Source organism: Macaca nemestrina, chromosome 1, assembly GCF_043159975.1.
Source record: "Macaca nemestrina isolate mMacNem1 chromosome 1, mMacNem.hap1, whole genome shotgun sequence".
Taxonomy (NCBI): domain Eukaryota; kingdom Metazoa; phylum Chordata; class Mammalia; order Primates; family Cercopithecidae; genus Macaca; species Macaca nemestrina.
The window spans coordinates 64,378,484-64,400,862 of NC_092125.1; the positions used below are offsets into that span (position 1 = coordinate 64,378,484).

General features: G+C 43.2%; 1 protein-coding gene across 7 annotated transcripts in view; it reads left to right on the forward strand.

Annotated features, from left to right (window-relative positions):
• LOC105484840 (SLIT-ROBO Rho GTPase activating protein 2) overlaps positions 1–22,379 on the forward strand; it is a 250,229-nt gene that overhangs the window by 953 nt on the left and 226,897 nt on the right. For 6 of the 7 annotated variants that reach the window (XM_011746880.3, XM_011746881.3, XM_071079235.1 and 3 more), the window contains exon 2: positions 968–1,576. In XM_011746880.3, coding sequence (XP_011745182.1) covers positions 1,510–1,576 — 67 coding nt within the window. In that variant the 5' untranslated portion in view covers positions 968–1,509. Of the gene's footprint in view, positions 1–59; positions 212–967; positions 1,577–22,379 lie in introns of those variants that run through there. The other variant, XM_071079222.1, reaches the window with a different exon arrangement.

Genomic DNA, 22,379 nt, shown 5'->3' on the forward strand with positions numbered 1-22,379 from the left:
CCTCCCGGAGCTCGGAGGAAAAGGAACGACCAACTAGGAAGGGTCGCTGCTGCGGCACGCGGGGGAGCTAGACGCCGGGCTCCGCGCTCCCGCTTGCGTCCCTCCCGCCTCCTGGGCCTGGTCCGGGGCAGGATCTTCTCGGGCACCGCCTGGTGCGAGGAGTCAGGACTGCGACCTCACCGACCTCCCCCCATCCCCAGCCTGGGATTGGGTGCGATATCTGGGATCTCTGGGCTTGGGTGGGAAAAAAATTTTGGAGGTGGCATTTATAGTCACTATCGTCCCTAGCTTGGGGGAGGCGACGGCTGCCTTCCGCTCGCCGCCCCCCGGTTTTCCCGGCTCCGACCCTATCCTCTAACCCGTTTCCTGCTTCAGCTGACCACATTGTTTTCCTGGATGTGTCCCGTGCCGAGCAGGCTTTTTCCTGCAGATTTGCCCCCCCTCACCCCGCCACCAACATTTTGCTGCCAAGAGAAGCTAGTAACCAAAAACAAAACAACTGGGAGGAGGGGCGGGAGGAGAAGAAAAGTTGTGCCCGGGTGGCTTGTCCCTCCCCGGCTTTGATCCCCTTTGATGTACAGGGAGGTGCCCCGGCCGGGCGTCTGGGGCCCCGTCCGGGGCTAGGTCGGGAGGGCTCTCTCAGGCTGGCCGCTGCCCAACGCTGGCGGGGCTCGGGAGGCCGCCGAGGTGCCGCAGTCCCCGCCCGGTGCCCCGCGTTCCTGCAGTCCCCGCCCGAAGCCCGCGCAGGCGGCTGCTCCAAAGTGTTTTCTTTCAGCCTTAAAACAAAATCCGGAGGGAGCTTCCTTCCTCCCCACCTCGCCGCGCCGGGCTCTGCGGGCCAGGAGGCGTTAAGCCGACAGGAATGGGCCCAGGGCGGGCTCGGAACGACGTCCCCTACCCCACCCCCGCCGCGATTAGGATCTGCGCTCTGGCTGATCGCCCCCTCCCCCTTTTCCTGCATTTACAGGCAAGTGAACCGGAGCAAACGACTTCCGATCCAGTCTGCGCTGCTGCGGCTCCCGTTTGGGATTTGATTTGCAGCATCTTTGAGCCTCTACGACAAAAAACCGCGAAGCACGCCCAGCCCTCTCCCGGTACCCCGAAAAGCACCCACTCCCTCCCGGGGACACAGCTGGGCGCGTCCACACCCCCGCAGCCCCACACCATGTTGTGCGGAAGGACTTCCACTCCCTGCCTGTGTCGTTGATGTCAGACCCCAGGCCAGCCTCCGGGCGCTGCAGTTCTCCCGGCTAATGCTGAGGCTGCGGCTCCGGCTGTAGCCCAGGCACCAGCCGCCGCCGCACCCGGCCCCAGCGCCCACCGTCTGCATGTGCCCGCCGTAGCCGCCTGCCCAGCCCGCAGCCCGCGCTCCACGGAGCGCTGGAGACCACCGCGGGGGGCCCCTTCTGCCCTCGAGAGAAGCGGTCTTGGAGGTATTGATTTAGGTGTTTGGATTTTTTCCGTGGATCTATCAATTCATAATTCGAATTTGGAAGAAAGAAGGAAAACATGACGTCTCCAGCCAAATTCAAAAAGGATAAGGAGATCATAGCAGAGTACGATACTCAGGTCAAAGGTAAGGGCTTTGAAAAATAGCACACTGCAAATGCTCTGTGCACTGGTGAGGCGTGTATTTCCACCGTGATTTTGCAGGTTGTTCATTTCTTTGGGTGGAGCAGATGGGGGCAGGCTGACCCCAGAGGTGGTTTGTTTCATAGATGGGTCTGAACCTCCAAAGGATGGGCAGTGCCAGGGGCCATTGACACTGGAAAGGAATTTTTGGAGTGGGCTGTAGGAGTATCTTTGTAGGGCTGACCATGATTTTGGCAGCCCTTTCCCCCAAGCTGGACAGGGTGGGGGGAGGGGCAGGAGGCTCTTAGAGAAAGGCACAATTTGCCTCCGGTTCTCTGGGTCAGGTTTCCTTAAAAGACAACTGAAATCTGACAGGTGTTTGGACGTTTGTTTCAGAGATTGAAGAGGAGTCCAGACAGAAAGGCAACCTTGAGAAGGTGTACCATTTGGAGAGCCTTGGGAGAGGCGGGGTTTTTCAGATGCACTGTATTAAAACATGAGATTTGCTGTGGCATTGGCACCAAAAGTCCATTGCCACCTTGGGTGCACCTTGCACCTGCCTGGTCTCTGGTCGGCCTGCATACAATCAGAGATCATGGAATAAGGCCACCAACGCCCGGTCTCCGCCCTCACCTAAATCTGAATAGAGTTGTTAGGGTAGCCGGTTGGTGCTGATTCTGGAAAATGGGAAGACATAATTGTTTAACCCTTCTGTGCTGTGACCCTCTGCTCTAGAAGACATGCTTTTAAAGCCCCATTTCCCTCTCCTGAAAAATGTGAAGGGTAAAGCAAAATGAGGACTAGGAGAAACCAAGTGACCTGTCTTCTCATCTGGTCGACTGTCTGACTTGACTCATGAATAAGAGCCCTTACTCAGATAGCGTTTTTTAAACCAGCACTTCCCATAGGAAGGGTTCCTGCCTGTTAAAAGAGCTGCAGCATGTGTTTGTGCAAGGCACTGTCCCTTCCTGGTCAGTCACTGGAAAGAGCCATGTGGCTCCAGCCCATTGAGACCTTAGCTGGGGAGTGGAAGAGGTGGGTGGCCTTGAATGTTACACCACATGGTTGGAGCTCTGGGTTTTCCTTTGTTTCAGAGTACAGAGGGAGGGGCCCCTCCTTTCCCTGCACCAGTGCAAGGAGACCTTTTCCTATCAGAGAGGACCTGGGAAGGGCCATGTCTCCCCTCTAATGATTGCTGGGGGTTGGGGGGTAGGGGTAGAGTTTGAAATGGGCAGCTCCCTTGTCTCTTGGAAGGTTGGAAGGTAGTCTGAAGTCCTCATTGTACCTACAGGATCTTTTTTATGTCATTAGTTTGGTCAATGCTGGAGGTACCCTAAGGGGCCTTCTATCCACTTGGATGAAAACATTGGTAGGTTTATTACAGAGATGGGGGAGTTAAGTGATTGATAGCTTCAGTTGAACTGGGATTGAGAGAGGTGTGGTTGTGAGTTATAATTGAGGTCTTGGCCTCTTGTCACTGTTCATAATCCAGGCCTGTTTTTGTAAACAATAGGCCACTGACCTCCGTGTCCTGTCCAGATGCACTGCATTTGCTCTTGGAATCCCCCCTGCAGTTTTAACCAGATATGTCTTTTTTTTTTTTTGTACACATCCTATTCTTAAACTGTTGCCGTCGGGAGTGTTAATAACTTTGATCTTCCCAGATTTCTCTCCAGAAGCATGCCATTTGACTAAGGTGCAAAGTGATTTTAAATGTTTATTTTTTGGAAGGTTCAAGGCGATAGGTGTTAATAGAACCATATCTGCCAATTTCTTTTTGGCAAAGGATTTCTCAAGAGTGTCTCAAAATTAAACACTTCGGATATTTACAAACATTGCTCATTGAGATGATGTAATGCAGATGGCTATTTGGGTTTTCTCTTCAACCTCGCCACAAACAGGAGACTGTTTTGCTTTGCTCTGATATTTTTCCATTGATACCATTCAGGATCATAGAATTTAATAGGTGGCTGAGCATGATGTCTTGTTCTGAGAAGGTGCCTGATGAATGCTTATGGAACTGATTTGAATAGTTTAGTCCTTCATTTTACAGCTGAGGAGAATACAGAGAACTGAAGAGGCTTGTCCAAGGTCACACAGCTAGATGGTGGCAGATCTGAAACTAGAAGCAGGTTTACCAACTCTCAATTCCCTATTCTGTATCTTTACTATGAAACATCATCTGACCAGGGTGGGAAAAAAATAAAAAATTCTTAAGGAGCCCAAATCTGTCAATGAATAATGGTAGTAATAATGATAATGATAATAGTAGATTACATTTTGGTTGCTCATTATGTTCCAGTCTGTCCCAAGTGCTTTAAATGAATGGTCTGGTTTAATCCTCACATCAACCCAGGAAATAGGTATTATTATCACCTTCCATTCACCATATAAGGAAACTGAGGCTTAGAGAGGATGAGAAGCCCTTCCAAAGTCACACAGCCAAACCATGGCAGCTTGACTTCATTCCTTTATTCATTAACTATTTATTGAGTGCTTGCTATGTGTTCTGGGGATTGGCAATACAGCTGTGAAGAAGAAAAAGTCTCCACCCTCGTGGAGCTTATATTCTGGAAGCTGGGCTCTCTATGGAACAGCGCAGAATTTGCAGACAAAGGGCCTGCGATCTGATTTGGCTCTGCCCCCCACTAGCTAGAAGCCCTGGGTCAGAATTATTATGAGTGTCAGCTTTTTATGTGTTATATGGGACTCATGGTGCTGCCAGACTTACTTCTCTTACAGATGCCAAGATAAAAAGAAAATCACTGTAACAGCTATGCCGTTTGGTTTGGTGGTTAAGTGCAATTTTTAGAGTCAAAGGGATTCAGGTTTAAATCTTGGTTCTGCCGGTTGCTAGCCTTTCATTTCGGGCAAGTTACCTGACTCGTCTGAGCCTCAGTTTTCCTATTTGGAAAATAGGTAAAATAAAATAGATTTCCTAAGGTAATAGTGAGTTGTTGATGAGATATATAAATTATTTAGAACAGTATCTGGCACTTGTAAGTGCTCAATAATGGTACGGTCTACTCTGTGAGCCTTTCTTTTGCTGAATTGGGCTGACTATTGAGACTGCATTGCATATTCACTCCCAAAATTAAATGATAGGAAATAAGTCAAGGAATGAAACTTGAGTTCTAGCTTAAGTTCATTTAGTCGTAACAAAAGATCTCAGGTCAGTCACTTAAACCCTCTGGACATCAGTTTCTTTTTCTGTTAGTGAACAAGTAAACTAATTATTGGCCACTGTGGTTCTGCATGTCTTTGACGAGAGTCCCAGGTCCTGTTTTTTCAGTCAGAATTGTTTGAGTCAAATGGACTCTAAATGGGACCCTCATCTCATGGGACCCTTTCTGGGACCCTCTCTATCCCTTGATTTTGCCTCCCTATAAACTACCTGCTTGCATGTGCCCTGAGGAACTCCTGAGGCTTCAGCCCCAACCCTACCCCAGAGTGGTTTTATGAGGGGTGTGCCTTCTTAGTCAGCCTGTGTTGTAGTGTCTTTTTAAAAACCATCATTGTTTCTGGTTTGTGGGTGCTCAGATTCCTTTGAAAGTTCATGCCTCTCGATGTCTGACTGAAAGCAATAATATTCTTAGTCTTTTTACATAGCTCTTTCCAATTTACAGTGTGCTTTCATATGTGGTTGTCCCTCAGTATCCTCAGGGGATTGGTTCTAGGAGTGCCCCCACTTCCCCCAGGATACCAAAATCTTCAGATGCTCAAGTCCCTGATAAATAATTGGTGTAGTATTTGCATACAACCTATGTACACACATCCTCCTGTATACTTTAAATCATCTCTAGATTACTTATAATAGCTAATACAGTGTAAATGCTATGTAAATAGTTGTTATAATGCTTTTAAAATTCGTATTATTTTAAATTGTTATATTGTTATTTTTATTGTTATTTTTTTTTTCCTGAATATTTGCTATTCCCATTTGGTTGAATATGTGGATATGGAACCTGCAGGTATGGAGGGCTGATGTACAATAATCTCTGGAAATTCTTTACAACCCTGGTCATATTCATGGTCATAACCTGAAGCCTTTGGCCTCTAGCCTGTTAGCTTGTTGCTGGGATTGGAGCAGCGAAAGTGGTAAGGTGCAGGGCATGGTTACCAGGGTTGTGAATCTGGGTGGTATTTGGGTGAATACACATGACTGCATACAGTCCCAGCTGTTGTTCTTTCCTTATTTAAGGCCCCTTTCCTTTACTCTCTCTATACCTTGAGTTTTTACAGTCTCCCAGAAAGCTTGAGATTGACAGTTCATGCAAATATTCCAGGAGAAATAGTCTGAAACAGAGTGGCACTGTATGCTGAGCAGTCACATTTTCTTTCTTGAGAACATTAGGGGTCTTGTCTTTTTTTTTTATGTCTTAGGAGAGCAGTGTATGTGTACCACAGAGCTGGAAGTGAAATTTTGTAATTTCCATCTGGAGCATTTTGATAGAAAAAGTGCAGGCCTTTGCCTGGAACAGTTTAACCCTTTCAGGACCCTTCAAGAGCAGGAGATGAAATTTAAAACTGGAGTCATATTGTGTATGTATATGTACTTGGGAATGCTGATGCCTGGTATATAAACAAGCTCTTTCCCTTGGGAGGTCTCAGCAATTTTTCATTCACGCCAAAAAAGGTCTTCTCCAAAGCTTCTTTCCTCACAGCTCCCATTCCCCAAGGGAGCTTTAAATATAATCAGTTAATCAGTTTTAAATATAATCAGTTAAATATAATCAGTTTGAAAAGCTGCAGTAAAACATTTAGTTGGAATCCTTAAGCAGATGCTGTCATTTTCCTGTAAGATGATTGAGGGCTCCTCATCCCTCGCTCAGGGGAAAAAACAGCAACAAAAAAAGCTACTCTGCAGCAGTAAGGTGAACTCCTGGAAGGAAATGAAGCTCTTGGAAGCATTCAAGTACCATACTCTACATCTTGCAATTGAAAGACCCTGGAGGAAGGTGGTGGGCAAGGAGCCAGGAGATGCAGTGTACTGTGCAAAGAAGCAGTAGTTGGAAACAGTGTTCATGAGGGGTCCTTAGCTTTTTCAATTTCAGGTGTTCTTTTGGGGAATGAGAACAGAAATTTCCTTTGAAGAAGCCTATCTGGTAGTTATGGCCACATCTGTTATGTATCATGCAGTTTGAAAGCTTCGACAGGCTCTGATCATTTCTCTGCTATGAGGTGTCCAGAGTTTGACCTAGATGCAGTATGTAGGCACCCTTACTATTAAAATCAACAGGTGCCCAGACCCTGACTCCCATTATTCACACCAGATAAATTGGGCTACCCAGTGACCCCTGTAGAGTTCTCCTTCCAGAAGTGAGTACTCTTCATGGGAATTGTGCTTACCTTATACCCTTGACCTCTGACAGCTACGTTAGGAAAATATGTCATATTGCAGGGAAAAAGCAGTTGATATGTAGATTTCTGGTTGTAATAAAATTAAAATGAACAGTTTTAACCTGGTGTCAGCTCCAGAATTGACTTTTTGGGGAATCTGGGAAAGTTGCCTTGGAAGTTATTTGGTTTAAAAATAAATAATAGCAGCACTTAAAAGCAGTTTTAAAAATTACAAAATTAACACCCTTATTGATTTTACAATAATGTGTAGGAACTCTCATATCTCCCTTACTCTCTGTAATTGTGGTAGAATACACAGGAGATTGACCATCTTAACCATTCTAGAGTACAGTTCAGTAGCATTAAGCACATTCACATTGTTGTGCAACCATCACTACCATCCATCTACGCGACTCTTTTCATCTTGCAAAAATGAAACTTTATACCCGTTAAACAACAACTCCCTATTCCCTCCTGCCCCTATCTCTGGCAAGCATCACTGTACTTTGTCTCTATTTGATAACTCCAGATACTGCAGGTAAGTCGAATCATAGTGTATATATTTTTTGTTACTGGCTTATTTCACTTCCTGTAATGTCCTCAAAATTCATCCATGTTGTAGCATATGTCCACATTTCTTTCTTTTTTAGGGTTGAATAATATTTAATTGTATATATATATCCCATTTTGTTTACCCATTCGTTCATTGATGAACACTTGGGTTGCTTCTACCTTTTGCCTAGTTTGAATAATGCTGCTGTGAACATAGGTGTAACATAGGTGTATTCTTTTTTCTTTCTTTTTTTTTTCAGATGGGGTCTCACTCTGTCACCCAGGCTGGATTGCAGTGGCTTGATCACGGCTCACTGCAGCCTTGACCTCCTGGGCTCAAGTGATCCTCCCACCTCAGCCTCCCAAGTAGCTGGGGCTATAGGCACATGCTACCATACCTGGCTGGTTTTAAAATTTTTCATAGAGATGAAGTCTCCCTATATTGCACAGGCTGGTTATTTTTTTAAAAGGTACACTATACCAAAGTTTTACAAGCCTGTATATACATTTCTATATAATCACTTGTCCTGATAAATTTTTTAAACTTAAGGTTTTAATATGTGCATTAGCTTGTATATTAGTATATTATTAATTGTAAAGTTGTACACCTTTTAATAATTACATGAATTACTAAACTTTTACCATATTTTTAATAGCTTTATTGAGATTTAATTGACATTTAATAAATTGCACATATTTAAGGTATACAATTTGATAGACTTTGACATATATAACACTCATAAAACAACACAATCAAGATAGTGAATCTAATCATTACCGCCAAAGTTTCTTCATTATAATGTATTAATAAACCAGTACTATTGGCCAGGCACGGTGGCTCACATCTGTAATCCTAGCACTTTGGGAGGCCAAGGTGGGAGGATTGCTTGAGCCCAGGAGTTCAAGACTGAATCGGGAAACATAGTGGGACCCCATCTCTGCAAGGAAAGAAAAAAACAAAAAGACTGGCTGGGCACGGTGGCTTATGCCTGTAATCCCAGAACTTTGGGAGGCTGAGGTGGGCAGATCACCTGAGGTCAGGAGTTCAAGACCAGCCTGGCCAATATGGTGAAACTCTGTCTCTACTAAAAATAAAAAAAATAGCCGGGTGTGGTGGCAGGCACCTGTAATCCCAGCTACTCGGGAGGCTGAGGCACGAGAATCCCTTGAACCTGGGAGACAGAGGTTGCAGTGAGCCGAGATCTCGCCATTGCACTGCAGACTGGGCAACTAGAGCGAGACTCCATTTCAAAAAAAAAAAAAAAAAATTATCTGGGTGTGATGGCACATACCTGTAGTCCTAGGCTCTCTTAGGAGGATGAAGCAGGAGGATTGCTTGAGCCCAAGAGTTCGAGATTGTAGGGAGCCATGATTGCACCATTGTACTCTAGCCTAGGTGATAGAGCTAATAATTATGTTATAGAAAAGTCATTAGCTTCAAGATAACTAAGTGAAAGCCTGGTATTAACAAATTTTAAAAAGTAACAAAGAATGATCTAAGCCACCCAGATTAGTTTCTGGAAAATTTGTTTAACCAAGACAATCTCCAAGGGAAGTCAGGTTAATAATTGTATCTCAGCCATTACTCTGCTTTTAGGAGGGAAGGTACAGGATGGAGTGAGAAAGAAAAGAAAAAAAAATCATGGCCATGTTAGGAGTGGACTAATGACAGTATCTTTTTACATATAGATATGGCTTGGCTGGGCGCAGTGGCTTACGCCTGTAATCCCAGCACTTTGGGAGGCCAAGGTGGATGGATCACCTGAGGTCAGGAGTTTGAGACCAGCCTGGCCAACATGGTAAAACCTCATCTCTACAAAAATACAAAAATTAGCTGGGCTTGGTGGTGGGTGCCTGTAATACCAGCTACTTAGGAGGCTGAGGGAGGAGAATCGCTTGAACCCAGGAGGTGGAGGTTGCAGTGAGCGAGATTGTGCCACTGCACTCCAGCCTGGGTGACAGAGCAAGCCTCCATCTCAAAAACAAAAAAACAAATGAAAAAATAGATCTGGCTTGAACCAGTTTTAGGGCCTCATGCCTTTTTAGAAGGGGTCACAAATGAGCCAGATATCAAGGAGAGGGTCAGGGGCTCCCACTGGAGATCTACTCAAAATATTTTTAATATGGCTTCTTTCTTCTAATGATTGACTTCCTATTGCCTGCTAAATACAGACCAACTTTCTAAGGTAGATATGAACTTCCTTCTTAGTCTGACTGCAACCTCTTGTTTCAACCACATTTTTTATTTTGTTTTAGGAGGACTGGAAGTCTAACTTGACTGCTTACCATTCTTTAAACATGTAGACTACTAGCTAACGTTTGCTCTTTGTTGGATGCTTACCACTTACTAGGCATTATGCTAAATACTTTATGTAGATTATTCCATAATCCTTACTCCAACTTTAGGAAAAAGATGTTACTAGTATCCCATTTTACTGATGAAAAAAATGAGGTGTAGGACATTCAGTTATTCCGCCAGGGTCTGCAACTGGTGAATGATGGAATAAGAACCTTGGTTGTCACCAGAGTCTGAGTTCTGCGTGTTGTTCATGGAATGCCCCTTTTTCGCTGCCCAGTCCCGTATCTTCACCTTTTGAAATCTCACCCTTCTGCCAGGTACAGTGGATCACCTGAGGTCGGGAGTTCGAGACCAGCCTGACTAACATGGTGAAACCCCATCTCTACTTAAAATATAAAATTAGCTGGGGGTGGTGGCACATGCCTGTAATCCCAGCTACTTGTGAGGCTGAGGCAGGAGAATGACTGGAACCCAGGAGTTGGAGGTTGCTGTGAGCCGAGATCACGCCATTGCACTCCAGCCTGGGCAATAAGAGTGAAACTCCATCTCAAAAAAAAAAAAATCTCACCTTTCTGGTAAAGCCCAACGTTTCTGGGATTCCTTCCTTAATTGCTCTGACCAGAAATAACCCTTCTTTTCTATTTCACCCACACAGTACTTCTCTTAATAGCTCTCATATGGCATTGATCTCATACTGCCTTATGTTTGGAATATTTGTATTTCATTCTTTTTTCTTCTACCAGACTTCTGAATGTAGGAATGTTTTGAAGTTGTGTAGTGCAATGCAAAGAATATAGGCTCTGGAACCAGCCCTCAGTTGGAGTCTTGTCAACTTCACTTCTTTGCTGTGTGACTTTGCTCAAGTCACTCAGCTTCTCTTCCAAGCCCCCTCTTCTGTGACATGGAGATAATGAGACCTATCTTGCTATTAATTGCAGTTGTGTTTAGAGTACTGGCTCAGTGTATGGCAAATATTAAATACTAAATAAATAGTTTATTATAAGGTCCCTTCAGATAGGAAACGTGTCTGGAAGACTGTTGTAGCTCAAATGGTGGCTCTCAGTAAACACTTATTGTCTGTAGTACTGAATGAATAAATGGATGACCTAACTACTGCAAATAATCTTTTGGAAGTAGTTTAATTGTATCCTGACACTACATCTTGCACAGTGTCACCAGACTGATTTTTAAAAACTCATTTTTTTTTTTTGCTAAGGTCATAGCATAAAACACTGTTACTATTAATCACTTCCCACTTACCCTGCTTACATTTTATACCGCCTTACAGCTGAACTGCCTCTAGTTTCCTTTCTTTATCATGTTGTGTCATGGTTTGTGCTTTATCCATGCTGTGCCCTCTCTTTGGAATGGGTCCTCTTCCTTGAACCTGGAAAACTTATTCATCCTTTAAAGCCCAGCTCAGATGCCACCCCTCCAGGAAGCCTTCTCTGCTACCCTGTGCAGGATCCCAAGCAGGATTTCTTAGCATCTTCCCTTGCCTTCTGCACAGAGTTCATCAGTACGCTCTCAGCATCTCCTCCGCAGTGTCTTTGTACACTCTTGTATTATTGCACTCATCATATTACATGGCAATCTCTTCGTTTACATCTCTTTGTTTACAACTCACTGAACACCTTCAGGAAAAAACGGTCTTTTATTCATTTCTGCATGTCCAGCTCCTGACACATAGTAAGCACTACAATGTTTATAAGTTGAATTGAACTGTCTTCTGAGTTGAGTTTGGATGTGACAGTGCCATGATGGCATGCTTCTGCATTTCTCCCCCATTCCAGTAATAAACCCATGTTAATATTATTTGAAATTTGATATAGATTAAACACTGTGAATATATTTGCATTATACAAGGACAAGTACAAACTACATAGCCTTATGGATTCTCCCCCATGGGAGTGTGTTTCTCCTTAAATTTATTGCGGGCACGGCCCTCTTTAGAATCGCTGCCCTCTTTAGAATCACTGCCCTAGAGCTATACTTGAGTTGACCAAATTTCTTCACTCACATCTCTTACCTTGGAAACCAAGAAAAATGTTAACACTGAAATTCCCGAGAGTTTAAAACAAACATAAGGCTTTCTGTAATTGAAGCAAAAACCCATTCTACGTTTGTCCAGGATTTATTCACCATTTTTATCAGGCACTAAAAGTCTAAGTTTGAGAAAGTTTGTCTGTCTTGACCTGGAGTTAAAACTGGGTTGACTTGAAAAAGGAACTGTTTTGTTACTCTTTTGAAGCACGGTGTGGAGAGAGTTATTGCCTGGTTAGAACCAGCTGTGAGATCTTTGGTAAATGGGGAAGGAAAGGTCCTAAGGGACAAGCAGGAAAATGGTCCCTTTTGGGTTTTCAAGTCATTTGGTATGAAATAGCCTTGACCTTATTTATATGTTGTGAATGAATGGTTCTGAACTTGAAATATGTATTTGTGTGGAGGAAAAACAGTTGGGACATGTTCCTCCATTTTGGTGTATATTTTAGGATGTCATCCTTTAGGGAGAAGGCAGATTCTCTTTGGGTTTTTTTTTTTTTTTTTTTTCTTAACCATATCTTCTAAATGCATTAATCAGTGGAGAGGTGACCCAGAAGTCACTGTGAAAGTTGGGACCTTATCTTTGCTGTTTGATCCCAGATCTTGCATTTAAAATCATGGCATGGTGGGCAGGATCTGAATACTCTCCCTGGAGAAGATGACCCTGGCAGCCATGGGTGGCTGGGTGGCCAGGGCTCCACAGGAGGACAAAGCACAGAAAACAGAGGGACTCAAGAACATGAGGTGGCCATGACAAGCCATGCCATAAGCTTTAAGAAATATGTCTTGTTTCTGAAGAGTTGGCTGTTGCCAACTCTTTTCTCTAAACATTGAAATCCCTTAGAAATTTGCTTCCTTTTCCCATTAGTTTTTTTGTGTGCGTGTGTTTATTGTTTTGGTAGGCGGTGGAGATGCTGCACCAGAGCTTGTCAGATGAGTAAGCTGCTCTTTGGGAAGACATCTTGACTGAGGTACCTATTCTGGAGCAACATTTCTTTTGGGCCAATACAGTACTTTGTAACACGTTGAGCTATAGAATTCTATATAGGCAGAATGATCCTAAGGGAAAGAGTGCTGGACTGGGAGGCAGAAAGCTTGGGTTCTAGTTTAGCTTTGTCATTTACTACTGTGATTTTGGAGATAACTCACCTAAGGTCTCAAAATCCCTAGTTTCCCTGTAAAATCCCTATAAAATGGGAACAACAATTCTTGGCCCTTATAATGACGATGATGATGGCTAGCGTTTATCAAGTGCTTCTTATGTCGCAGCTCTGTTTTAGGTGATTTACATATATGAACTCATGAATTTCTCAGCAGCCCTGTGAGGTAGCTGCTATTATTATCCCCATTTTACAGATGACGCACAATGAGGTTAAATAACTTGCTCTGAAGCACATGGCTAGTAAGTGATGAGGACAGATTATGAACCCAAACTGACTTAACACTGATGTGAGGCTGAAATGAAAGAATTCAGTTGAAACTATGAGATGATGTATACACTCAGTTGATTATCCTCATTTCCTAGTAACTTGTTACAATAAAGAATTAATGCAGTGTTTTAAATGTCTTTCTGTTACATACCTATTCTACCTCCCTATGCCTTGGTCTTCTCATCTAAGAAACTAGGGGTTAAACATTAGGAACTTTCTAAGATCCTTCCAGCTTTCAGGGTTCATGATTCTTGTTTATTAATATGTTGAAGATTGGCCGGGCTGGGTGCCTCAAGCCTGTAATCCCAGCACTTTGGGAGGGCGAGGCAGCCCGATCATCTAAAGTCAGGAGTTCAAGACCAGCCTGGCCAACATGGTGAAACCCTGTCTCTACTAAAAATACAAAAATTAGCCGGGCATGGTGGCGGGCACCTGTAATTAATCTCAGCTACTTGGGAGCCTGAGGCAGGAGAATCGCTTGAACCTGGAAGGCAGAGGTTGCAGTGAGCCCAGATTGCACCATTGCACTCCAGCCTAGGTGACAGAGCAAGACTCCATCTCAAAAACAAACAAACAAAAAAGATGTTGAAGGTGATGATTTGTCCCTTTTAAGTAGACACACTTGAAAGTACAAAAACCATTATATTCTCTGAATGACATTCTTTCCACCCCCAGAACTTGCTATGCCTGCATGGCTGCTGCACACTTATAGAGGATAGGCCCCAGGTGGTAGGTAGTACCAGAGTGGCAGCTGACCTGGAGAGCAGTTGAAATGATACTTGTTGAAATATCACGATCTAATAGGAAGATGTGCCTCACAGCTGGAGAAAAATCGAGGGGAGAGAGAGTTACTTGATGGGCCTACAGGTGAACTTGTGACTGGATCCACTAGGGACAATGAATGCTTTAATCAGGATAACTAATTAAACTTTGGACTTCCAGTAAGCTCAGAGACTTCCAGAGTTAGAAAATTCCCTGCTGTAACTGGTTTGTATGGTTTTCCCCGTCCATGTTGGTGGGCCAGAAATGGAATTTGTGTAACTCTTGGTATTACAGATATTTATGTTGTTGTGTGCAGTACTTAAATTTAAAAGAAAAAGGAAGTTAATTGATTGTCCTTAACGAAAATTAAAGAAATAAGGAAGTGGAAGGCTCTTAATCTCTGACATCTGGTTTGGGACAAACCTGGGGGAGGGAGTGTGGTTATGGAACTGGTATAGGGTTGATTTAGACATCTGGGTTGTTTGGGAAGTGCCTTCAGGCCCTTTTAGGATGTGGAGTGGCCTCTTGCCTCTTTTTTTTTTTTTTTTGAGACGGAGTCTTGCTCTGTCGCCCAGGTTGGAGTGCAGTGGCCGGATCTCAGCTCACTGCAAGCTCCGCCTCCCGGGTTCACGCCATTCTCCTGCCTCAGCCTCCCGAGTAGCTGGGACTACAGGTGCCCGTCACCTCGCCCGGCTAGTTTTTTGTATTTTTTAGTAGAGATGGGGTTTCACCATGTTAGCCAGGATGGTCTCGATCTCCTGACCTTGTGATCCACCCGTCTCGGCCTTTCAAAGTGCTGGGATTACAGGCTTGAGCCACCGCGCCCGGCTGGCCTCTTGCCTCTTATGTTGCTCTTTATATATTAGGCCCTTTGTCAACTAAGGAGTTTCTTTGAGGATTGTGATGAAGCATGTCGTAATGCGGAATTGAAATATTTTCATGTTTATGTTTGTTTTATTTTCACCTAATGAATAGGCTAAGTAGCAGTCTGTTGTTTTAAATGAGTACTATTAATAATAATGACAACTCATATTTTTATCATTACAGCATTTAAAAAATATCGTTCATAAGGAGGAAGAAATGTAGGGTAATGGAGGACAAGCTTTGTAATGTTGAAGATGTCATTCCACCTTTGGGATTCTCAACTTCTCAGCTGGAAAGTGGAAAGATGGATTACTAGTTCCTTGCTTCATGATTTTTAGGACATATGAACAAAAAATGGTTATTGTTAAGTGAGTTGTCACATAGAATCTGGATGTTGATTATTGTCCTGGAGGAAAGATAGAAACCAGAGAATAGATAGCACAGGTTCTTCCTACTCCCCTCTCCTGCTTCTGGTTTAAGGTTTCATCTTTCTTTTTCTTTGTTTTCTTCTTAAAGGTTTCATCTTTAAACGACATTAATTAGGCTTTGTGTTTTTAGCCATTATTAGAGTCCGTTGTGCTGTATCTCTTGATCTCTCTTATTTATTCAGTGATTTGTGGTTATGTAAGTTATCTCAGTTCTTTGCTGTCAGCAATTTTAAATCAAACATTGAAGCATTTTAGGTGGATGACGTGTTACTTTGATTAATGAGTTCTTGATCTGGATATTTTAAGGCCAGTAACAACACAATGTGGAAACACCTAATTCTCCTTAAAACTACAATCGTGTTCTCACTGCCAAAGCTGAAACTGATTTGCGCCAGTTACTTCTTTCTAACAGTGAATGTGTGTGTATGAGCTTTCTTTTGCTGTTTTGGCCAGGGAGCAGGACTGCCAGTCCAGAAAGGCCAGCTCTTCTGGATTCAGTAGCAAAAGAGTTAATCATTAAGCAGAAACAGAAACCTCCCAAGTTTCTAACCTTCTCTTGTGTTAAATCTCCTTACTCCTAGTAGAAGTAAAGGCATATGCACACTTATGCATGCGCGTGTGCGCATGCACACACAACCACCATACACACAAATACTCTAACAAAACTTAATGTAAAATGATCTCATGTTTATGAGAGCTGGAATTACTTGGGAGGGATACTTGTGTTCTGCAGGCTTAGTGGGCACGATGTGAAAGCAAGGCTATTTGGCCTGTGGAGATTGAAGATAAGAGCGTGATATGTAATTGAGTAAGAATTTGAAAAATTATCCGATAACGTTAGGAGCAGCAAAGCAACTGCTTGTACCTTTTTATGCTGGAAACTATTTGGAGTAGGAGTGAGGAGCTAGCATTGTTTTCAGGGCGTGGGAACCCCCTCCCCACCTCACTAGCCAAATATGTTTGCCTAGGCCGAGAGTGTCAGGTCTCTGAGAGATCATGACAGAGTATTTAAATACATTCTGCCCTCGGGCAGTTCTTCAGTCTTAATCATTTCAGGAAAAGGGCTGTCAGCTAACCTTTAAAATCCTTTCCAGAATAGTATACCACAGCCCATCTTCCCATCTCGTTCCAGTGACCCACCCAATCTATAAATGGTCAGTTCCTTCATTTGCAGAACTTGAAAGTTTAAAGAAGAGACTTGATGAATTGAACTCATGTTTTTGCTGCTGTGGCCACACCCTCTGTACAGACCTTTGCTTCATTTGGGTTCTCAGCAACTTGGGAAGGAGGAGGCTATTGATGAAACTTTCGAGGCGTTGGCTTATAGCTACTGGAGTGTTCTTCTTTCCAGTCCCCTCCTCTCCTCACTTCCTCCAGTGTTGGGACACTTTGTATTGAACAAGAAGATCATGAGCTAATTTCAACCTGACAGCCATTTATTTAGTACCTACTGTATGTTTTCTTTTCTTTTCTTTTCTTTTTTTTTTTGAGGCAGAGTCTTGCTCTGTCACTCAGGCTGGAGTACAGTGATGTGATCTTGGCTCACTGCAACTTCCGACTCCCGGGTTCAAGCGATTCTCCTGCCTCAGCCTCCTGAGTAGCTGGGATTACGGGTGTGCACCACCACACCCGGCTAATTTTTATATTTTTAGTAGAGGCGGGGTTTCACCATGTTGGTCAGGCTGGTCTCGAACTCCTGACCTTATGATCAGCCTGCCTCAGCCTCCCAAAGTGCTGGGATTATAGGTGTGAGCCACTGCGCCTGTCCCGTATGTTTTATACTACGCTAAGTTGTGGGCATAGAGAGATACAGAAAAAAGTTTCTGCCTTCAAGGAGCTGCAGTCTATTAGAAATGTCTTAGTCCATTTTCTGTGGATTATAACACAATACCTGAAACTGGGTAATTTGCAAAGAAACAATTTTTTTTTTTTTCCAGTTCTGGAGGCTGGAAAGTCCAAGATTGAGGGCTGAATCTGGTGAGGGCCTTCTTGCTGATGGAAAATCTCCACAGAGTCCCGAGGTGGCGCAGGATATCACATAGAGAGGGAGCTGAGTGTGTAAACTTGCCAGCTCATGTCCCTCTTCCTCTTCTTAAAAAGTCACTAGTTTCACTGCCAAGATAACTCATTAATCTATTAATCCATTAATGATGGCATGCCTTCATGATACAGTCACCTCTTGAAGGCCCCACCATGGGGATTAAGTTTCAACATGAGATTTGGAGGGGACATTCAAACAATAGCAAGAGAGGTGGACGGATTACGCAAGTATAGTGATAGGGTCACAGTAGAGAGATATTGAAGGCTCTGTGGACAAGGAATAGTCTAACAGTGAGTAATGCTGATGAGACTGGTTGATAGAGGAAGATGATGATGTTACATAGTATTTACAGGGCACAAGGCAGTCTATGAAGTGCCTCGCCATACTTTATCTTATTTAACCTCAGAATTGTACAACACAGGGCAGGATGATATCCGGCTTTTTTTGGTTATGTTTTTTTAAAAATTATTTTGAGATAATTATGCATTCACATGCAGTTGTAAGAAATAATGCAGAGAGATTGCACATCCTGTTACTTAGATTCCTCTGATGGTTAACATCTTGCAAAAGTATAACACAATACCATAATCAGGACCTTGACTGATATGTCAAAATTCTAAACAGTTCCATCACTGCAAGGATCACTCATGTTGTCCTTTTCTAGTCCTGCCCCTCCCAGTTCACTCCTTCATCTCACCCTACTGTATTCCTTAGTCCTTAACTGCTGGTAACCACTAATCTGTTGTCCATGTTTATAATCTTGTCATTTCAAGAATATTATAAAAATGGAACCATTAGCATGTAGCTTTTTAGGATTGGCCTTTTTTTTATGACTCAGCACAAGTCTCTGAAGACTCATTCAGGTTGTTGTGCGTATCAATAGTGCATTCCTTTTTATTACTGAGCAGTATTCTATGGTATGAATGTATGATGGTTTGTTTAGCCCTTCACCCACTGAAGGACATATGGGTTGTTTCCTGTTTTAGGCTGTTATGAATGAAGCTGCTATGAACATTCATGTATAGATTTTTGTGTGAACAGGTATTTTTTAGAAAGTAAAGGTAAGCCAGGCATGTTGATGAGTACCTATAGTCCCAGATACTCTGGAGGCTGAGGCAGGAGAATCTCTTGAGCTCAGGGGTTCAAGATGAGCCTGGGCAACATAGTGAGATCTTGTCTCCAAAATAAATAAATAAATAAAAAAAAGATGGAGGTGGTTTTTTTGTAATGGCAAGATTGTACATTAGAAGGTAGAAAAGTAGGTTTTGCATCTTACTAGGGAAGATACATGTATATTTCTCTCTCTTTGGACTGATCATTTAAGTTGTCTCAATTTCCTTATCAATAAACTGGCATAATATATGTTCTGCCTACATCCCAGGGCAGTTGTATAGATAAATTGAGATATGGCCTCCTCCCAAGTGACTGTGATTACAGGTTCGTGCCACAATGTCAGGCTAATTTTTGTATTTTTAGTAGAGACAGGGTTTCACTGTGTTGGCCAGGCTGGTCTTGAACTCCTGACCTCAAGTGATCCTCCCAGCTTGGCCACCCAAAGTGCTGGGATTATAGGCGTGAGCCACTGTGCCTGGCCCCACAGTAGTTCTTAAATTGCAATCTAGAGACAACTCTTTTAGGCTGTCTTGCTTTTTCTAATAATTGATGTGTAGGTGTTCCTTATATGTCCTATTTACTCATTGTTGACAATTATAGGTTGCAATACCTGCTCCCAGATTTAGTTTATCATCTTTCTTTTAATTGAATTATGTGATATATAAGAAATTGCAAGTCCAAGTGCGGTGGCTCACACCTGCAATCCCAGCACTTTGGGAGGCCCCGGTGGGAGGAACACTTGAGTCCAGGAGTTTTAGACCAGCCTAGGCAACATATTAAGACTCCGTCTCTACCAAAAATACAAATAAATTAGGTGGGCATGGTGATGTGCTCCTATAATCCCACCTACTCAGGAGGCTGAGGTGGGAGGATCACTTGAGCTCTAGAGGCCAAGGCTGCAGGGAGCTGTGATCATGCCAGTGCACCCCAGTCTGGATGACAGAAGGAGACTGTCTCAAAAAAAAAAAAAAAAAGAAATTCCAAATTTTAATGTAGTCAAATTTACTTTTTGTTAAAGAAATTAACTTTTTCTTTATTGTCTTGATTAAGACAAACACACACAATCATAAGGATATTCTTTTGTATTTTCATCTACAAGTTTTGCCTTTCACATAACATCTTGAATAAAAAAGGAGTAAATTTTCATCAACAGTGTGAGGGAGGGATCTAACTTTATTTTATATTCCATGTGGCTATATTTATTCAAGCATTCATCTTTTCCCCCATTGATTTGTTATGTCTCATTTGTACATATATTAAGTTTATTATACATATTTGTGGGCAAGATGAGTTCTCCATCATGCTGTAGTGGTGTTGCCCCTGGATGTACATCAGGGGTTGCTGATAAGGGAATCACATGTTTTCCCCTTTGAGGTAGTGGCACTAGGATGTCCCCATAGCTCCAACCAGAATAGCTCTGCTTTTATGTTCACGATATTGGGTGTCCCACTAAGATTTTATTTGAATAACTTTTTAGATGGAACAATTTTAAAAGTTAAAAACTATAATTTTTAAACAAATTACATTTTGGATAGTTGTTTGAGATAGCAAGGGTTTTGTCTCTTATCTTGGGTTGGATGAAAAGTGTAAGACACACAGAACTCAGGACCTAGCAGCGAGGGAAGTGCAGTGCATGTTTTTCAAAGGGAAAGGAATGCGTTGTTTTGCAGTTGTCAGTGGTTCCAAATACATCAACTATACCACAAATAATGAGTATGTAGTTTTCATGAGAGATTTAGAACTGTCTAGAGCCTAGTCCTTATCGTCTATGATCATAGAAGCCATGGAGAAAAAAAGCCTACCTATAAGAAAGTAATTAAAAAAAAATTAACCCACAGCAATACAAGAAATGACATCAGCCAGTGGATGACTGAAAATGAGTGGTGTTGATAAGAACTTGAGGAATTTTGAGATGGGAGAGGTGTGGGCCAGAATGAATAAGACCTTGATTTATGGACTAGGATTTGGCTAAGTCGAGAGTAGGAGGAAAGAACAGTGGCAGTGTGTCTTCCCTCAGTGGAGTTCCCACAGCCCCCATCGTGCTTACTGCTCCTGTATCACTTCCTACACCCTAATACAATGATGGTTTTATCCACCCTCACCCCCACCCCCACGCTCCTTCCCCCAGACCACACTCACTACCAGAAAGCTTGTGAGTTCTTTGAGGGTGGGCAGTGGGCAGCCTGTCATTTAAACATTCCCAGCCTCCAGCACCATGTTTGCATGTGGTAGGCACCCAATAAATGTGTGCCAAGTGAGTGAGTAGAGTCTTGGGCTGGAGCAGAGGAGTCATAGACAGAGGAGTAAGATCAAACTGGATAGTTTTTGATGACCTTGAAGATCAGCTAGAGTCTGACTTCATACTGGGGCAACAGAGAACAATGGGGGCACTCGGACTTGAAGAGAGATGAAGTGTGATGAAGTTGTTTCCGAGGGACTCCCTGGTTGTTCTGAGTTGCCTAGATGGGGGCAAGAGGCTTGTTCCTGCCCACACAGCATACCAGGCCCTGTGGTGGGTGCTGCAAACAAACATGCTGTTAAATGGGTTCAATTACTAGAGTCACCTATGAGGGAATTTCGAGTCCCCATTTACTGAACAAGACACTTGAGTTCAGGGAGATGATCCGAAGTGATGGTGACCCATGGTGGAATAGGGACTGCAGCTCAGGTCTGTCCAACTCCAAAGCTTGCTGGTTCTTTTATCTTGGATACCATGTTTGACCATACTGTAATTAAGAGATACCACTAAGATGGGAAGATGAGCTGCTGAGATGGGTGTGGGGTCTAGGGGTGAAGTAAGAGTCAGGAATACCTGAGGTTTTTAGTTTGGGAGACAGGGAGAACGATGGTGGCAATGGCAGAAATAGACATATGGAAGCCAGGAAGAGGTGCAGCAGTTGGGGAGAGAATGAGCGTTATTTTAGATACCCTGAGTTTGAGATGACAGTTCCATTCAAGCAGGAATTTCATTAGGCAAGTGACAATGCCACCCCCATCCGCCTTTCATTAAATCTGTCATTTTCTTTTCTTCTAAATTGGGAGTGTTGCAGAGAAACTGTGAAATAGATGACACCTCCTGTATGTGCCAAATTACCTGACCTCCTTTTGCAGCTTCTTACCTTTCACTTTGAGAAATATTTTCCCTTGAAGGGGCTTCGTGTTTGTGTGCAGGAATTAATAGCATTTTCTTTCCCCATGCCCTGTAGGGACAGAGCACAGCTAAACAAGGAGAGAGAAAACTGGAATTCTGAGCTGCCTTGCTCCGAGTTTGGTTGGAGGCCCCTTATGAGGGTCAGCTGGGAATGAAAGAAAAGTCAAGTCAAGCCCTGCCAGCACCCTCCACCACCTGACCTCCCATGGGTGACTGAAGAGCTGGCTAAAGAACAAGTTATTTTAAAGAGAGCCTGGGGAGTGTGGGAGAGGCTGAGTTCAGCAAAACATGACTGGGTGGTGCTGGTGCTGTTTCGGGGTGTGGAGGCAGGAGTGGTTAATCTCCTTAATTTGAATAATTTTGGGATGGTGAGATGGCTCTTTGATAGAGGATTTGATTGGAGATTGTGATTGTAGGATATGTTGAAAGAGGGGATCAGGCTAAAGCCATTTATAGGAAATTATATTTCAGATATTGGCAGTTGAACTTAATGTATTCCATTCTCACTTCCAAAGGCTTTGAATTTTTAGTGTTATTTCTATTTTGAGGAGAGTGGCCTGTACTTCTCATCCAGTGTGTTCAATCCAAGGAGACTATAGGAGTTATTACTCTCCTTCTTTTAAAATTATTTCTGTGTAACAGAGATTACCCACAGTTGCCTGGAGAGGTTTAAGCCACAGTTTGGTAGAAGAAAGACTACTCAGCTGGAGGTCAGAGGCTTGGGTACCAGTGGTAGCTCTGACCCTTGCCATCAACTATGTGGCCCTGGGTAAGTCTCTAACCT